The sequence below is a fragment of the Anarrhichthys ocellatus genome, unplaced genomic scaffold (genome assembly GCF_004355925.1).
Source record: "Anarrhichthys ocellatus isolate YVR2014 unplaced genomic scaffold, GSC_Weel_1.0 scaffold26, whole genome shotgun sequence".
Lineage (NCBI taxonomy): Eukaryota > Metazoa > Chordata > Actinopteri > Perciformes > Anarhichadidae > Anarrhichthys > Anarrhichthys ocellatus.
In genome coordinates this window covers 585346-603042 of record NW_022280056.1, presented here as the reverse complement: position 1 = coordinate 603042, position 17697 = coordinate 585346, and the positions used below count along the sequence as shown (strand labels likewise).

Below are 17697 nucleotides of genomic sequence, written 5' to 3'. Positions count from 1 at the left end.
CCCGTCAGCGCTGATTCTCACCTAAAAGACATGAAGAGTATCCTTGTATATTTATTTTCACACATTTATTTAAATATCCTGTTGATTTCTTTTCAATTTCCCAATTATTGGTAATTGACTGAGGACCTCAAGTGGACGGTTGATGAACAACACGCTCCACTGAGAGAGAAACGTGAAAGAAAAAGCTGCGTCACTACGTACCGTGTTAACGGTGTTCGCCTGGCGTGACGTTGCCGCTGCTGTCGTCCTTTCTAACCTGCAGCCTTCCCACTCAAACAAAAGACGAATCCCTCTCCGGATCTGACAGTAATAAGCTTCCCACGCTTGCTCCTTGTAGTTTGACCTTTGCACTGTCGCACTAAGTGTGTCGGTGTCTCATCTAACCAGCTGGCAAATCTTCAGATCAACTGTTTATTACAGCGGATGAAAGTGTTTTCATCGGGGAAATGTATGTTTCCATCTTTGTACATATTTGTATTGAGGATTAGTGATTTTTTCATGAGTAAATATTACATTCTAATAGTGATAACAGAGCAGATAGGCCACTGCAACATGAAAACAAATAAAGGAAAGTACTCTGATAGTGTTGCACTCATTGAATCTCATTGAAAGATGACCGAGCTGTCAGGGCTGAAGTCCCGGAGTCACCTCATTCATCACATTTAAGTACAAACTGGTTGACAGATCGCTTCATAGTTTAAATACCTTCTCATGACAAACTGAATTTGTGTGATTTGTTTTGCTTTGTGAAGTTGTATTGTTGAATCCCTTTACCTCGACAAGGAATGGAGGTGAAGTGAAATCTCTCACGCGATGTTGTTATTGCCTTGTGATAATGTGATCAATCTTTGATCAAGTTTGCATTAATTGCTGGATGTTTCAACCATTTATTCATGTGTTTCCAACTTCCAACTTTTTCATGACTTTCAGCTAACTTTCTCAACTTTCTCAACTTTGAACTGTAAATCTACTCAAGATCAGTATCACAGTAATTTCGAATGGTTTCTCTCTCTCTCTCTCAAATCACAATTTCTATGTTTCAGTTTTGTTGGTTGAGTTAAGTTAATTAATTGAGCTTTCCCTGCTGGCTAATGCACGAATACAAGTATAGCTATATACTTCCCCTGCTTGGGATCTGTCCTAGAATCAGTATTCTTCTCAAAGTAAATGGACAAACACACTCACACACACTCACACACACGCTTCATTTCATCGGGGAGTTGAAAGTCGGGTAGGAATGGGTCAGAGGGTACTTTAATTGAAATTTAAATGATCTAATTCACAGCGCTAAACAGCCTCTGGATAAATTCTGTCCTCGTCTGAAAATCATTTTAAATTCCTCAAAGCTCGGTCTATCTTTTTCTGAGATGTTTAATTTAAATTCAAATTGGCTCCTTCTCTGAGGTGCATTCTCCAGAGAAACAGAGGAGGAAAACAACAATGATTCAGGAGCCAAATGAAATAGTAATCACTGGAGCTGACGGCCACAAGTAGTAATGTTGACGAGGTTCATTACCTCTCATCTTAACAGCTTAAGTTGCATTCAAAGAGGAAACAAACGACTTAATATTTCAGTCAGACATGTTTATCATTTTAAAAAATGTTGGCGTCTGGACTCCGACCACGTTTGTCCCCACAGACATGAATACATGAGATACTAGGGATTGATGATGAAACATATCCCCCCTCGTGGCAGCCTGGACGTGGATGCTGAAAGAGCAGGTAGCACAATGATGCTGATGCAGGGCAGCAGCATCATAGAGATGGGAAATGTTAGACTGTAGCGTGGACTGAGGGTGTGTTTGATATATACAGCTCGCGGGCATCACTTTCTTTATTTTGGTTAATATTTGTGCATATCTGCTCCATAATGACCAATAACTGGAGGTCACATCTGTAATTGCTTGTTATGTGCAATATTATTTAACAGATCCTTCTTTCTGCACACGCCATTCTTTCATTAATGAATCTGAACCGCTGAAACGAGGATTCTTCATGCTCTGGATTACTAAAGCATGCATATACACAGATTTGCAGAAGGTTTCATAATTTCCAGGAAAGTTATTGCCAGAGGTTGCAGCTCAACAGTGCCTGAGGTGTGTTTAGTCTTTGTGAAGTCTGGAGAGAAATACAAGCAATATGCTTTAGTCATTATTAGAGTTAATTAAACAGGAGCGCTAAGAGGATTCTAAAAACAGAATGATGAGCTCAGAGAGCTGGTGAGCCAAGCTGTGAGGAGACGGACGGTAAACCTCAGTGTTCACATTTTACTTTGTTGGACTATGATTACCACGAGCAACTTAGAATGTAGGTGAATATTTACAGTGGGTACGGAAAGTATTCAGACCCCTTTAAATTTTTCACTCTTTGTTTCATTGCAGCCATTTGCTAAAATCAAAAAAGTTCATTTTATTTCTCATTAATGTACACTCGGCACCCCATCTTGACAGAAAAAAACAAATGTAGAAATTTTTGCAAATTTATTAAAAAAGAGAAACTGAAATATCACATGGTCATAAGTATTCAGACCCTTTGCTGTGACACTCATATTTAACTCACATGCTGTCCATTTCTTCTGATCCTCCTTGAGATGGTTCTACTCCTTCATTGGAGTCCAGCTGTGTTTAATTAAACTGATTGGACTTGATTAGGAAAGGCACACACCTGTCTATATAAGACCTTACAGCTCACAGCGCATGTCAGAGCAAATGAGAATCATGAGGTCGAAGGAACTGCCCAAGGAGCTCAGAGACAGAATTGTGGCAAGGCACAGATCTGGCCAAGGTTACAAAAGAATTTCTGCAGCACTCAAGGTTCCTAAGAGCACAGTGGCCTCCATAATCCTTAAATGGAAGAAGTTTGGGACGACCAGAACTCTTCCTAGACCTGGCCGTCCAGCCAAACTGAGCAATCGTGGAAGAAGAGCCTTGGTGAGAGAGGTAAAGAAGAACCCAAAGATCACTGTGGCTGAGCTCCAGAGATGCAGTAGGGAGATGGGAGAAAGTTCCACAAAGTCAACTATCACTGCAGCCCTCCACCAGTCGGGGCTTTATGGCAGAGTGGCCCGACGGAAGCCTCTCCTCAGTGCAAGACATATGAAAGCCCGCATAGCCCGCACAGACTATGAGAAATAAGATGCTCTGGTCTGATGAGACCAAGATTGAACTTTTTGGCGTTAATTCTAAGTGGTATGTGTGGAGAAAACCAGGCACTGCTCATCACCTGCCCAATACAATCCCAACAGTGAAACATGGTGGTGGCAGCATCATGCTATGGGGGTGTTTTTCAGCTGCAGGGACAGGACGACTGGTTGCAATTGAAGGAAAGATGAATGTGGCCAAGTACAGAGATATCCTGGAAGAAAACCTCTTCCAGAGTGCTCTGGACCTCAGACTGGGCCGAAGGTTCACCTTCCAACAAGACAATGACCCTAAGCACACAGCTAAAACAACAAAGGAGTGGCTTCGGAACAACTCTGACCATTCTTGACTGGCCCAGCCAGAGCCCTGACCTAAACCCAATTGAGCATCTCTGGAGAGACCTGAAAATGGCTGTCCACCAACGTTCACCATCCAACCTGACGGAACTGGAGAGGATCTGCAAGGAAGAATGGCAGAGGATCCCCAAATCCAGGTGTGAAAAAGTTGTTGCATCATTCCCAAGAAGACTCATGGCTGTACTAGCTCAAAAGGGTGCTTCTACTCAATACTGAGCAAAGGGTCTGAATACTTATGACCATGTGATATTTCAGTTTTTCTTTTTTAATAAATTTGCAAAAATTTCTACATTTCTGTTTTTTTCTGTCAAGATGGGGTGCCGAGTGTACATTAATGAGAAATAAAATGAACTTTTTTGATTTTAGCAAATGGCTGCAATGAAGCAAAGAGTTAAAAATTTAAAGGGGTCTGAATACTTTCCGTACCCACTGTAAATCAGAGGGAATAGATGAGTCATTGTGTTTGTGAAATGTTTCGACTAGGCGGTGGGATGTGGCAGGATATGAATTTTAAAGTAATAGCTGTTGTCATAATAGAGTCAGTTATGGATCTTGATCACAATTAGAGTATCAAATGGAAATTGCTTTTGTACATGTTTTGAGGCCTGCAGGAAGGATCTGTTATGTACAGTACAGTCAGTCCATGGTCTTTTTTTGCATCAAAACTAAGATGATTTGATTTTGTTTGACCATCAGCGTTAAAATTACAGCTCCATTGTGAAAGTCGAAATGAGTAATATGCAACGTATCCTCATGCAACTGTTCTTACATATCTCACAAAAAAGTTGCTCTTCATTTTTTCATGCGATTTCCCACTAAACTCCAGCAACACCTGTCAAATTCCTCTTGTTACATGCATACACTCTTTTCAAGATAAACTTCGGTCTCCACAGGAAACAACTTAGTTAGGTTTAGGCAACAAAAGTACTTGGTTAGGTTTAGGAAAATATTGTGTTTTGGGTTAAAATAACTATGGAAGTTTTGTGACAAACAGTGACTTCTCCTTTTTCACAAGCGACACAAACAACGGTATCCTGAAGATCGGCTTCTGTTTGACCCATCCACCTCTACTCCCGACCACCCCGCGCGGACTTTCACTGCTTTATACTTTCTGGCTCATGATTACGTGATTTATATCCAAATTGATTTTGTGGGATATCTAAGAATTGCAGCGCATTGATTTTCAGGCACAGGTAAACGCTGTATGAGAAGCGCCTGTAATATGAACGTTGATATTGTCCAATGTCATCTCTGTATTATGTGACGAGAGATTTGATGGTTGTGTGTTTGTGCACTGGGGCCCGTTGTACCTCACTCACACCACTGGTGGTGTTCTCAGAGAGAGACCAGAGTCACTGTGTTGCACTGAGGCGGCTCAATTATTTATCCCAAATAACGTGGAGACGGTTGCTGAGAGCAGCGTGTTTCATGGTAACATTATTCTTTGTGCCTGAGGCTGATTAGGAATAAGAGCTTATCTGAACTCTACTTCCCCCTCTCAGGATGTCCCCTGCTGGACTCCAGTACCTTTTGTAGGCTGCCAGATATCCAGAAGCTTTGAATCCCACCCCCTACAGATGCTGCTTCAGGAGTCTCAATGTGGGAACAGCTGCATCTCCCTGGAACAGCTGATGCGAGACAGCGAATATATACATAGTGTCAAAACAGTCTCATAAATAGGCTTTGTACATGTGCCTCTAATTTACAACTTGTATATCATCATTTGTAAATGAACACAAACAGTTTGCTTGTCATAATTTCACTCAAACATCCCCATTTGCATGTTTAAATAACGTTCACGATCCTCAAATTCACTTGAAAATCATTGACATAGCATTTTAAATGTCAGCTGTTATTGTAATGTGTAGGAGGACAGAAGCGATCAGTACAACACATTTGCAGGATGATTCGTTATACAACTAGGCTACAAAGTAATAATATCGCTCACCTCTATAACAGAGAATTAAGGTATAATCAGGCCAAGAATTTAATGTAAATTAAATATTTACTTTGTGAAAAATAAACTGCACAAAGCCCTTTTATGGACACCTACTTTGTAAATTGACGTTGGTGGGCAAATGTACTTTAACGCAGGCCCATCAGTTAGAAATGTAACAAATGTCTGCGGGCCTTTCACAATAAAACCACTGAACTTCCAACTTATCACACAAAGGAAAGAGTCACGCGGACTTCCTGTCTGTGTGGAAGAGGCGGAGTCAACAGTCTGTGTGCTAACAGACCGACAGACGGACCGAAGTGACTGTTTTACTTTATCGGGTTCATAATGTGGAGAACTCCTGTTCTACAGCCAGTCAGCTGACGACATGGATGAGCCACAGAAAGTGAACAGATATCATAAACGCATATATAACGCAGCATACATTTAGCGGCCAGGATTCAAATCAAAGTAAGTGTAAGAAGGTTCGTCTGGTTGTTGTGTTCCGCTGCTCAGGCCGTTTGTCTCTAAATAGCACAATATGCGCATTAATATGCGCGTTTCTAGTTCCTGCACTCGGCCTGATTGTATCTCTTCTCACCGCCTACTTGATACTATGTAACGATTTCAACCCTGATGGCTCTTCTGAGTTCTTCTTCTACGGTTTAACCCCCAGCAGCGTCAAAAATGAGAGTCCTGTGAAAGTCTTCCTGTCTCTGCACACTCAGCTGATTCTGTTTACAAGTAAATAAACCGTGTCATGCTTTTTTGTTTCTTTTTGTTTAATGATGTTTTCGCCGTGTCACGATACGGTGTGTTTGTGGTTCTCTATCAGAGGCTCCCCGTGAAACCCTTCCCACCATGGTGCAGGAATACCAGTCCCCCGTCCGGGTCTACAAGCACCCGTTTGAGCTGATAATGGCGGTGAGTAGCTGTGTTGATGTCCAGTGACATGGTTTACTATTAGAATGTGAGAATTATGCAGGATCTTTCATAACTAACATGGAGGTTTAAGGTGCACCTGTGAGGCTGTGGCCAGTGTGGCTTTGACCCTCACACATTACTCTAAATATGAAACAGAACATATTGAAGCATAAAGTGTGTTCCAGGTTCAGTTTATAGGAAACCAGACACTTTCACAAGAAGCTGTGTCTGCCTCTCAGGGTCACCTGTCTCCCTCTTGATGTAAACGTGTTCAGAGAATTGACAGAATAAACTGAAAACACTGTTTTCTTCTGGTGGTAAATACATTAATATGCAGCTCAGGCTAAATACTGTGAGAAGCTGCTTATTAAACTGTATTTGCCTCTTTAACTGGTCTAAATGTTCATCGATCAGACAACTAATCTGTTGTTTTGGTTGCACTACTGAGATTTATTTAGTATTTTTATGATTTTTCATGCTGAATGACGTATTTCCAACGAGGTTGTGAGCACATCTTTGGTAAACACGAGATTTAAAGTTGTGCTTCTTTGTGGAGAAACTCAGTTTTACAAATCTCTTGATTAAATCAACTTATTGATTAGTTGACAACATTTTAATAAAGAATTTATTATTGAATTTGAAATTATTGGTAAAGCTACTCTTATTACAGAAGCATCTGTCGCTGTGTGAGCCTTGAACATCTGGGCCAAGTTATTCAGTGCAATTCTTTCTAGCTTTTTAATGTAACTTTCAACATGTTTATGTCAGCAGTATTCAACAGTCACACCAGGGAAATGCACTGAAACAAAGATGGAGATCCTGTTTTCACTCTTGCTTTTCTCTTTAATATTTCTTTGTCATGTGATAAACTATCGAGGGAAATGTCTCCTTATGATGCTGATATAGTCTCTTCACTTACAACCTTCAGCTCACGGCTCTCTGTGAAGCAAAAGTAGGACAAAGGGAAAATTAAAAGTGCATTTCCAAGATTCTGTTTTCACAGTCTGCTCTCTGCAGTTACATATTAAGCTAAACTCTTGTGCAATATCCTCAGAGGTGAATAAAGACAGCAGCACGGCAATGACGCTCTGCAGACTCTATTTCCTTCACTGAGCAGTCCAAGTCGACACCAACTTCATTTCCAATGAAACATCTCTCACAAAAAATCCCGGCTCTGAAATTCACCTTGCATCACTGCACGTTATTGAAAAGGGTCTCATAATAAGCCCTTTGTGAAAAGTGAATAATCGCTCCTGTGAAAAGATCCAGGCCTCTGCAGCCTGAAGGAGAGAATCCAGTGTATAGTCTGCTCCCATTTATCTCTGGATGTTGTCATTAGTCCCCTGGCTGATATCACAATTTGTGTCCTGGAGAGCACTCAATGTTTAACCAGTTACATCACCGCTTTGCCTTTTCATGACGCGGCTTCATTTTCCTGCGTTTGTATGTAGAAGATGCACGAAGCTGCCTGTTGACTCCTGAAGAACTGCATTTAATCAACTTCCCCCGAGGAAGCAAAGCATTGCTGCACAGCTAATGTGAAATATGATGGTGGAAAATGTTGTTTTCTGACATTACAGACAAAATGTTCTAATCTGCTCATCTTTTTTATTTTGTGCTCCAATTAATGCGTTTATGCTTAAAGCTCTGCGAGGAAGGACGACCATTTTCAATCAGTGAAAACGTAACGATGCACAACACAAGTCAATGCTGCTTATTTACCATGGCAACCTTTCCCACTGTGGATAATGTAATCTTATCGATTAGATATATAATATGCTGTGAAATATCAATACAAGCTGGATGCATATGTGTGTGTTTGTTGCTGAAACACCAGTGCTTAAAGGGACAGTTCACCCCCAAATCAAAAAGACATATTTTGCTATTTGTCAATCTAGATTGTCATCCTCGACCATCCATATATAATTTATACTGTATATATCTTTTTTTGTCCCCCTGTGTAGCAAAATGTGAGTGCTCGTTGTGCAACCCTGTTGTACAATGACCGATATAAACCTTGTTACCTAATAACCTTGTGAGCCGTTTCAAACCGGGTCATGATTCCTAGAAAGAGACATTGATGTTGAGTTTTATTGGAGAGAAGGCAGACATCTTTACTGCATATAGCAGACATCTTTACGGCATATATCTCCAAAACTAAGCAACTCGCACCAACACAATCTAGATTGATAAATAGCACAACAGGTAAGTAGAACAATATGTATTTTTGATTTACGAGTCAATTGTCCCTTTTACGTATTCATTTGGAGTCGAAAAAAAATACAAATCCGATCTTTTATTTGTTCCTTTGATCCCTTTGTTATACTATAGTAGGTTGAACTCTGCACACATGTACTAGTTCAGGCTGTCAGTTTACCTCAAGAGTGGAAGACATAGTCTTCTACTCATTCATTGTTGCTAAACATTAAAAGCTGTCTTTACTGTGATGGTGGAGTTCCTTCCCTGCCTTCTGTAACTGTATTTTATCAGTAAAAACCACACAACTACTAGTTGCATAGACTGAGGACTGTTTTTTTTGCACCCAGTGACTCGATCAATATTTACAGGTGAGCTGCGGTCACAGCTTGGACAGATGGTCATGCATTGGGCTGTGGGCAGTAAAAAGCAACTGGCTGCTTGTAAACGCTGCCACAGCAGCAGCAGCTCGTGTTCGTATCTTCTGTTAAAGCCACTAACTAGTAAATGCGTCCTAACCAGACGCAGAAAGGATGTGCTGTAAATCACATGTTGTCGTCTCGAGTCCAGCAACAGAACGGTTTACTCTTCTTGCAAATACAAGTGACCCTATAATGGGGCCATTCAAAGCGACTCTCCCGTCCAATCAGAGAGCTTCCTCAAAGTGGGCAGGACAAAAACCCTCTCTGGGAACAGAATGTACAGAACCAGCTCTTCAAAAGAAATACAAGTACAGTGGAAAAAGTTTACAGCGATCAGCTGCATATGGATCTGAAAGCTCGGGGCAGAATCGTTCCAAACACTGTTTGAATAATGAGCTCATAGTACTCAAGTAGTCCGCTTACAGTGTACATGTGGGGAAAACAATTAAGAACTACAGTTATTCTCGTTGTAACCTGTCTGCTTTCATGGCGGGTAATAGAAAGTCTTTGTCTCTTAATGAAAAGCGTTGTCTCCGTGAGCCTTGAAGTGCCAAAAACAAGAGGCAGAGAGAGATGCCGCAGTGGAGCTTGTTGTTCCTCAGGCTGCCTTGTGTACAAACGAGGAGAAACAGTCGCGGCTGCCAGTGATGGAGACGGAAAACAAGTGTGCTCAGGGAAAGCACTTGTAGTTGAAGCCGCGCTCGAAACGACTGTATTGCATTTTGAAACGGTCAATAAAATTCAGTAAATGATGTAATAATCATCCGCTCATAGGGATCAATTTGACCTGGATAGATAAACCTGCAAAAACTCCTTAAAGGAGAATCCACATTGATACTATTGAAAATAAATCACCAATATCAGTTTCAGCTTTGATAACGTGTCGATGTAAACTCACTGTGAGTTCTTCATCGAACCAAACGCCGAGATATTCATAACATCGGTTTCTTCAGTGCGTTTCCTTCACGTGTGGTTTATTTCTCCGCTCTCAGGCCTACGTGAGGAGGTTCCCAAAGTCGCACCTGATCCCAGTGTTTGTCGACAGCGAGATCATCAGCGAGAGCCACAGCAAGGACGGATCCACGCTGGTGACCGAGAGGCGGTGTGTGATCGACATTGAGGCTCCTCGGCTCCTTAAACGGGTACCTCTCCTCCGACGTTTCACAGAGCATGAAAGGCCATGAAGCAATCGGATCATTTAATCAGATCATTTATTGTTTTATATAACCCATCACATCTCTGACTTTGTTCCTGCCTGCAGATCGCTGGTGTAGACTACTTGTACTTTCTGCAAAGGAACACACTCAATCGCAGAGACAGGACGCTCCAAATTGAGGTCCACAACGAGACCTTTTCCAACAGGGTCGTTATCCGAGAGTGCTGCAACTACACGGTGAGCCCCAGAGTTTCATTTCTTTGTTTTTTTATATTTTACTTTTAGATTGCCAAGTGCAGAACAAGAAGTGGCAGTCCAGATCCCCTCTGTTAAATGTGCATGTGTGTTTTTTCTATTCAGAGCTTCTATCATTGATCTTAATGATCCTCTTCTAGTGTGTTCATATGCACTAAACCCTTGTGTCAACAGGTGGAGTCTTTAAAGTCAATGCCGTGTGACTCACTCAAATAGTACCTACCCCGCCGAAACATTTGCTGTATTTCCACCACGTAACCCTCGCCAGCAATATTGTTTCGGCTGCATGTGATCACCTCATCTGTGACATGTATTCATCATTTTGTATTTTATCGCTGCTTTTGTAGTTTGCTGTGACACACAAGTGAAATGTCAAGTACTATGATGTATTTAGTTGAGGTTTTGGTGCCCCATCACAGATGTGTATCCTCTCCCACAGGTTCATCCAGACAACGAGGACTGGACGAGCTTCGAACAGACGGCTAGTCTGGACATTAAGTCCTTTTTCGGCTTTGAGAGCACGGCAGAGAAGCTAGCTATGAAACAGTACGCCAGCAGCATTAAAAAGGTTTGCCTCTTTAACTTTTACATTCATGGAAATCATCCTAGAATGTGCCCACGGTATCTGAGCTCTGTGATCTATTGAGTAGGTCTGTTCTTGCTTTACATGTATTTGTGATAATGTCACATGAACCTGAAGTCTCCGTCCTGTGTTGTAGGGTAAAGAAATGATTGAGTACTACCTCAAAGAGCTGGAGGAAGAAGGAGTAACTTACATACCTCGATGGACTCCCCCTGTTGTCTCTGGCGCTGCCAGGCTTCAGCTGCTACCTCGCTCCACTGCCAGAGCCATCCCAGTCAGCAGTGCTAAGACCGGCCCGGACAGCAAAGACCCGACCTGTCCCTCAGAGATAGCGGCAGGCTCTCCCGACGGTCAGTGTTTCCTCACTGGTCACAATTAAGTACAGAGTAGCAGCCAACGCACAACACCACAGTGATAAAGTTAAAATACGTATAAGTCATGCTCTTGCTTCCTCATCGACTCGATCGACGAAGGACTGAGATCTTTACAGAGGGTGAAAAGTCTGTAACTAATAACGGGAAAGTAATGATTGATTTAAAGGTACTATATGTAGTATGTGATGTGTACCGAGCTTTTAATCTCGCAGCACTAACCCTGCTTGACTCTATTTCTAACAACAATGTTGAAAAAACAGGAAACGGGGCAGCAGAATCAACTTAACCTGTTATTCTTTTCTCATGCTGACAATGCAACACGACAGAATAGGTTGTTTGCCAGTCACTCCCAAAAAGACGTGTATAATAATAACCTTTGGAGAGTACTAGCGACAGGCACTCACTGCGGTCACAGTTTTAAATACGTGGATAGAATTTTGAATTTTAAGTGAAACTAAAGCTACTTTGTCAGGTTTAAGAACACATCATGTTGTAGTTGAAAACAAGTACGTTTTGTACGTTACATTGTACGTTACATTGTACGTTACATTGGCTATTGTACAGCTCATGTGCTAACTTTACACTTTACATGTTGTTTTGGCCCGCAGACAAGCTGGATGCTGACTACATCAGACGTTACCTTGGTGATTTAACACCTCTGCAGGAGAGCTGTCTCATTCGACTGCGCCAGTGGCTCCAGGAAACCCACAAGGGAAAGGTCACTTAAACACAAACACATGTTGTCTGACGAAAGAGCAATTTGCGCAATTATGTAAAATACACATTTATTCCTGGACACTCACTCACGCAAGCCAGACTTCTGCTCAGCTCTCGCATGTGCTGTAGATTACAAATAGAAAATAACAAGCCTCCGTTGGCTGAAAGGTCAAGAAATGTCTCTGCAGTTATTAGACCCCTGCTTGTTGTTGTACAGATTCCAAAGGATCAGCATGTGCTACGCTTCCTGAGGGCCAGAGATTTCAACCTGGACAAGGCCAGAGAGTTCTTGTGCCAGTCGCTGACCTGGAGGAAGCAGCATCAGGTAGATTTCCTGTTAGACACGTGGGAGCGCCCGGCACTGCTTCAGGACTATTACACTGGAGGCTGGCACCACCACGACCGAGGTACTGTGAGAGTAACAATGGCTAGCCGCCAATTTCATCTTCACCTCATCTCATTTCCATTGTGTTTGTCTCGCTGTGGCTTGTCTGGACGAGTGAAAGCGAACGTCACGATATTTAGCCTTCTACATTTGAAAAAGTCCTCATGGGTTGAAATGGCCTGTTAATTATTGGCTGTAAAAAGTCTGAGCACCATCTGCTCTCGCTCCCATCTTTGAAAATGAGTCATTGCTTTTTTTACAGCTCAGCTGATCCACCAGGGTTCAGGATGTGGCCTTGTGACTCATTCTGCCTATTGATTTTACTCTACTGTTGTGTGCGTGTGCGTGTGCGTGTGTGTGTGTGTGTGTGTGTGTGTGTGGTTTAGAGGGACGTCCTCTGTATATCCTGCGTCTGGGGCTAATGGACACTAAGGGCTTGGTGCGAGCCTCAGGAGAGGAGGGGCTGCTGAGACAGGTGACATGAATATATGCACCTGATTTAAGCCATAACGTGCACATGAACATTTTATTTTAAAGTATCGGTAATGCCACAACTTGAATGTGACCCAGGTCCTGTCCATCAACGAGGAGGGACTGAGGCGATGTGAAGAAAACACCCGAGTCTTCGGTCGACCCATTAGGTGCCTCAATATGAATCTGTCTTCTGTCAGTGTCTCATTGGCTCACAGCTCATGAGGTTTACACGTGTGTGTGTGTGTGTGTGTGTGTGTGTGTGTGTGTGTATATATATGTATGTATGTATGTATGTGTATATATATATATATGTATATATATATATGTAATGTCTCTGTCAATGTGTTGGTCAGCTGCTGGACTTGCCTGGTGGACCTAGAGGGTCTTAACATGCGTCACCTGTGGAGACCAGGTGTCAAGGCTCTGCTGAGAATCATCGAGGTGGTGGAGGCCAACTACCCCGAGACTCTGGGTCGCCTCCTCATACTGAGGGCGCCCAGAGTTTTTCCAGTGCTCTGGACCCTGGTGAGAATAAATCGTTTTCAATGTGCAGCCGACTGTGGAGGAATGGATGAAGATGTACAGCACAGATGCAGGGATTGCATCTTGCATTGTGAATACGAGCAAATGATAAACAAAGAAGAAATGGAGAGGAAGCCATGCAGTATGTAGATCCTCATGGGGATTTGATTATTGCTACTGTACAGCAATATGTCATAAATAAATAAATATATATATATATATATATATATATATATATATATATTTATTTATTACTATTTATTGTCCAATGGAAAATTCCATCAGAAATGCTAATATAGTATCAGTTATTATGACGATCAAATCAATATAAAGTTCACATACAGATCCATAAACCAGCCAACCCGTTCATTTCTTAAACGTGACTCATTCCAGCACTCTTGGATCTACGTTTAGGGTTCATAACGTGAAGCTGCCGTTCCTCTCATGACTCTTGGGGTCTTGTTTCCAGGTCAGCCCCCTGATCGATGAGAACACCCGCAAGAAGTTCCTCGTTTACGCTGCAAACGACTACCAAGGTCCAGGAGGATTAGTGGACTATATTGACAAAGAGATCATCCCTGACTTCTTGGAAGGCGACTGCATGGTGAGTTTTAGTCCAGGTCTGTAGTGTGCAGTATGCATTTATTCTCTTTCCACTCTATACATAAACAAGCCAAGACAATTACACATTAACACATTCATGTGGTTGAGCTTAATATAAATATAAATATATATATATATATATATATTTATATTTTATTCCTCTGCCCTCTCCAGTGTGACATCCCTGAAGGAGGTTTGGTCCCCAAATCTCTTTACAGGACAGCAGAGGAGCTGGAGAGTGAGGAAAACCGCCTGTTGACCGACTCCATCTATAAGAGTGCCAGTATTTTCAAGGGAGCCCCATATGAGGTACAGACTCCGCCTTTTTAATGGGTTCTCAAATCCACATGTAGCAAAGAGCGAGGCTACCTTAACAGTGCATCAAGATAGGGGCATGGATTATATTCTGTGGATGAGGATGCCACCTGCTGGTAGAAATAGATATTGCAGCAAACGAGAACTATTTGATTAATGGTCCTTTTGTCTGCCGTTCTGTTTCCAATCTCCCAAAATCCTCCTGCAGATGCTGATCGAGATCAACGAGGCCTCCTCCGTCATCACCTGGGACTTTGATGTGTCTAAAGGAGATGTGATCTTCAACATCTACCATTCCAAGAGGGCCCCCCAGCCCCCTAAGAAAGACACTCTCGGAGCCCACGGCATCACGTCCCCGGGGGCCGTTAACGCCCAGATGATAGACAGGAACTGGGTGCTGGGCCAGGACTACAGCATGGTGGAGAAAGCCCTCACCTGCAGGGAGGGAGAGAGCGTTCAGGTCAGAGAGATTGTTCTCGATCCATCTCTGCACTCTGTCCTTTCTTCTGCAGTGTCAACTCAACTTTATTTGTCCCTGTTTGCTGCTGTTGCATCAAAGGAAATTAAAGTCTCCACCACCGCAGACTGAAATTGATCCTGCAGCTCTCCTCTGTTCAAACAGGGCTCCCACGTAACGCGCTGGCCCGGCTTCTACATCCTCCAGTGGCGCTTCCACAGCTCCCCGGCCTGCTCCGCCTCCAGCCTGCCTCGAGTGGATGATGTGCTGGCCTCGCTGCAGGTCTCCTCCCACAAGTGTAAGATCATGTACTACACAGAGGTGCTGGCCTCCCATGACTTCAGGTCAGTTCATTTATTCCACTCGGCTTCTTTTTTCTCTCTCGTCGTGTCCTGTATTCTTGCTGTAATACTCAAGCTGTCTTTCACACAGGCTTCAGCGCTTTTGTGTGTTGTATAATTGTAATATCTCTGGAAGTTAAGTTCCCTTGTGTTTTACATACAGTTTGGTTTTCCCCCTGTTATACTGTGCATATGTTACCTGTTTGTTTTTACAGTATCGTGTTGGTTAGAATCATGCCTGAACGTTTCCTTTCTGTTATTTCCAGGGGATCCATGACCAGTCTGGAGTCTAGTCACAGTGGCTTCTCCCAGCTCAGCGCTGCCACTACTTCCTCTAGCCAATCACACGCCAGCTCCACCGTCTCAAGGTAGCATCTGCCCGCCAGCTGTTTAAAACAGCAGTGACCCGACACTCACTGACATCTTATTTCGTCTGTGCCTTATGCCTCCAGTGAGAGGGGAGCCTTATACTCACACTCTTTTCATGAGAAGTTGACCTGACAAATGGTGGTGAGGAGAGTTTTATGGAAATGTTTATAAATTAACAAATCTTTGTATTTTTATTAATATTTGAGCAGGATCAGTAAAGTTGAATTGATTTCCGTTTCTAGGGAATTATGTATTTACAGTTTCCTGTCCATATGATGACTGACTTGTTTTTGTCATAATAGCACAACATAACAAATTCAATGCACATTGCAAATGTTGAATATCTGTTTTTGTAGTTACAGCAGATGTGTGTCCATAACATTTTTGCTGTGCATCTGCTGGATCAATAAATGCAAAATCGGATGCCTCACAAACAGCAGTTTTTAACAGAAGATGAAATTGAAACTAAAAGTGTTTGTACAATGCAGCGTCTCTCCCAGAAGCTGCTTTTATTATCCACAAGATGTCAGTGTACTCTATGACTTAGCTGCTCTCAGACCTGCAGTGCACTCGGCACAGATGTTTACACTTGCACACGTTGTCTGGTCTTTCAAGAGATACAAAAAAACAATGGTTTAAATAAAGAATTTATCACACGCATTAATATTGATGTAACCTCCAGAGTGTGTTTGTGTCTTTATTCTGGATTATAGAAAATAATGACTGCAGTAGCAGCGCTGCAGTGGGGCAGTCATTTTGAGTCATTCTAAAGATGGGTTATTAATCATTTTTACAGCAAGAGGTGAGACGTTAAGAGCGAGCAAATTATATGAAATATATATTAAAATATGCAGTGTACTCTCTAGATTTCATGTTTTATTTGGACTTGTTAGTCATAGCTGCTGAGTTTTCTGAGGCTGCTAATTTGAATGTAATATAGTGCAGCCCCTTGTGATCTGGCACAGGGCCAGGCAGACAACTGATTTACATAAAACTTTAATTTCCATAAACTTATCAGATGCTTCCAGCTAAAGCTTAATTGAATTTCCCAGTGTTGTTTTCTTGGTTTCCACACTTGTGTCACGTTGCTGCTTATCCCGACGCAATTCCCAAAGTCAGGTGGATTTAGTTTTCTTAGGGATTGATTGACTCCCGCTGGTAATGTCAGGGTTGTTAGAAAGAGGAAGTGTGGTGAGTTTGCCAGAAGCTTACTTACTGAATTACCCAGCTTGCTCTAATGACCTCCCAGGACACACATTGTCCAGATAAATAGCAGCACCTCTTTCTCCTGATGCACTTCGCTTGCTATTAAAACCTCCTCTTCCCGAGCAGTGGTGTGATTTAAAGGCGGAATTATTTTACTGCCGTTCACCGGGTTGAAAAACGAGGTGTATTATGCAGGTAACAACAACATTTGGTAAAATCAACTACTCCTAAATAATGCATCAGCTCATAATGTATCCACATCTGTGGTTGGCCTGACACAGCCATATGAAGGAGGGACGGGGAGCTGACCTATACGGCCACCATGTGCTGGAATGATTTACGGTTACATGATCTGTTATTGATCACAGAATTGGTCTGAAAAAAAAAACACAGACTCAACAGAAGTTGTGTTGATCTTATCCAAACGTGTCTTTGTTGCAGTGACTAAGGCTGGCTGAGAGGCCTGTGGCGTGGCACCAGCACACATAACGTTATGGAGCAGGTTGTGCAGCCTTTATGGCATCATGCTTTCTGACTTTTGAAGCCATCCTAGAGGGCACTTCATCACGTTTTATCCACAATAGAGGCATCCAAGAGGGCACTTTAGTTGCAGTTTGTTCGAACATGGGGGCATCAAGGGGGGCAGTCGCCCCGCGTGCCCCCCCCACCAAAGTCATTGGTCTACTCTGAGGACCATGAACTCCTGTACAAAATGACATGTATGACATATCCACATAGACCAGGGAGTCTGTGTTTCACCCTCTTCCTCAAACCAGATGGATAAATGTTTGCACTAAACTGGTATAAATAATCTTGTGAGTCGTATTTACCAGTAACCGTACATGGCTGTGCATCGATCCTGGAATAAGAGGTCATCTTTGTAGTTTCTGCGACAAATGCATTTGCTGTTGAGACACCGGAGCTCTTTCTATGGGATGATTTTTAGCTCACGTTTCTATTACAAGT

General features: G+C 42.5%; 1 protein-coding gene across 4 annotated transcripts; it reads left to right on the top strand.

Annotated features, from left to right (window-relative positions):
* Nucleotides 1–5711: 5711 nt before the first annotated feature.
* Nucleotides 5712–16208, top strand: sec14l1 (SEC14-like lipid binding 1). Of its 4 annotated transcripts, XM_031862272.1 has the most exons (17): nucleotides 5712–5903; nucleotides 6109–6176; nucleotides 6268–6356; nucleotides 9967–10116; nucleotides 10236–10367; nucleotides 10825–10953; nucleotides 11105–11318; nucleotides 11951–12060; nucleotides 12277–12466; nucleotides 12831–12919; nucleotides 13015–13085; nucleotides 13272–13443; nucleotides 13910–14044; nucleotides 14218–14352; nucleotides 14567–14818; nucleotides 14981–15159; nucleotides 15423–16208. In XM_031862272.1, the coding sequence occupies exons 3-17, from the start codon at nucleotides 6294–6296 to the stop codon at nucleotides 15526–15528; spliced, it is 2127 nt and encodes a 708-aa protein (XP_031718132.1). In that variant the 5' UTR covers nucleotides 5712–5903; nucleotides 6109–6176; nucleotides 6268–6293; the 3' UTR covers nucleotides 15529–16208. The 4 variants fall into 4 exon arrangements, with proteins under 4 accessions (XP_031718132.1, XP_031718129.1, XP_031718131.1 ...); XM_031862269.1 differs by lacking the exon at nucleotides 6109–6176; XM_031862271.1 differs by having other exon boundaries at nucleotides 6109–6356.
* The last annotated feature ends 1489 nt before the right edge of the window (nucleotides 16209–17697 follow it).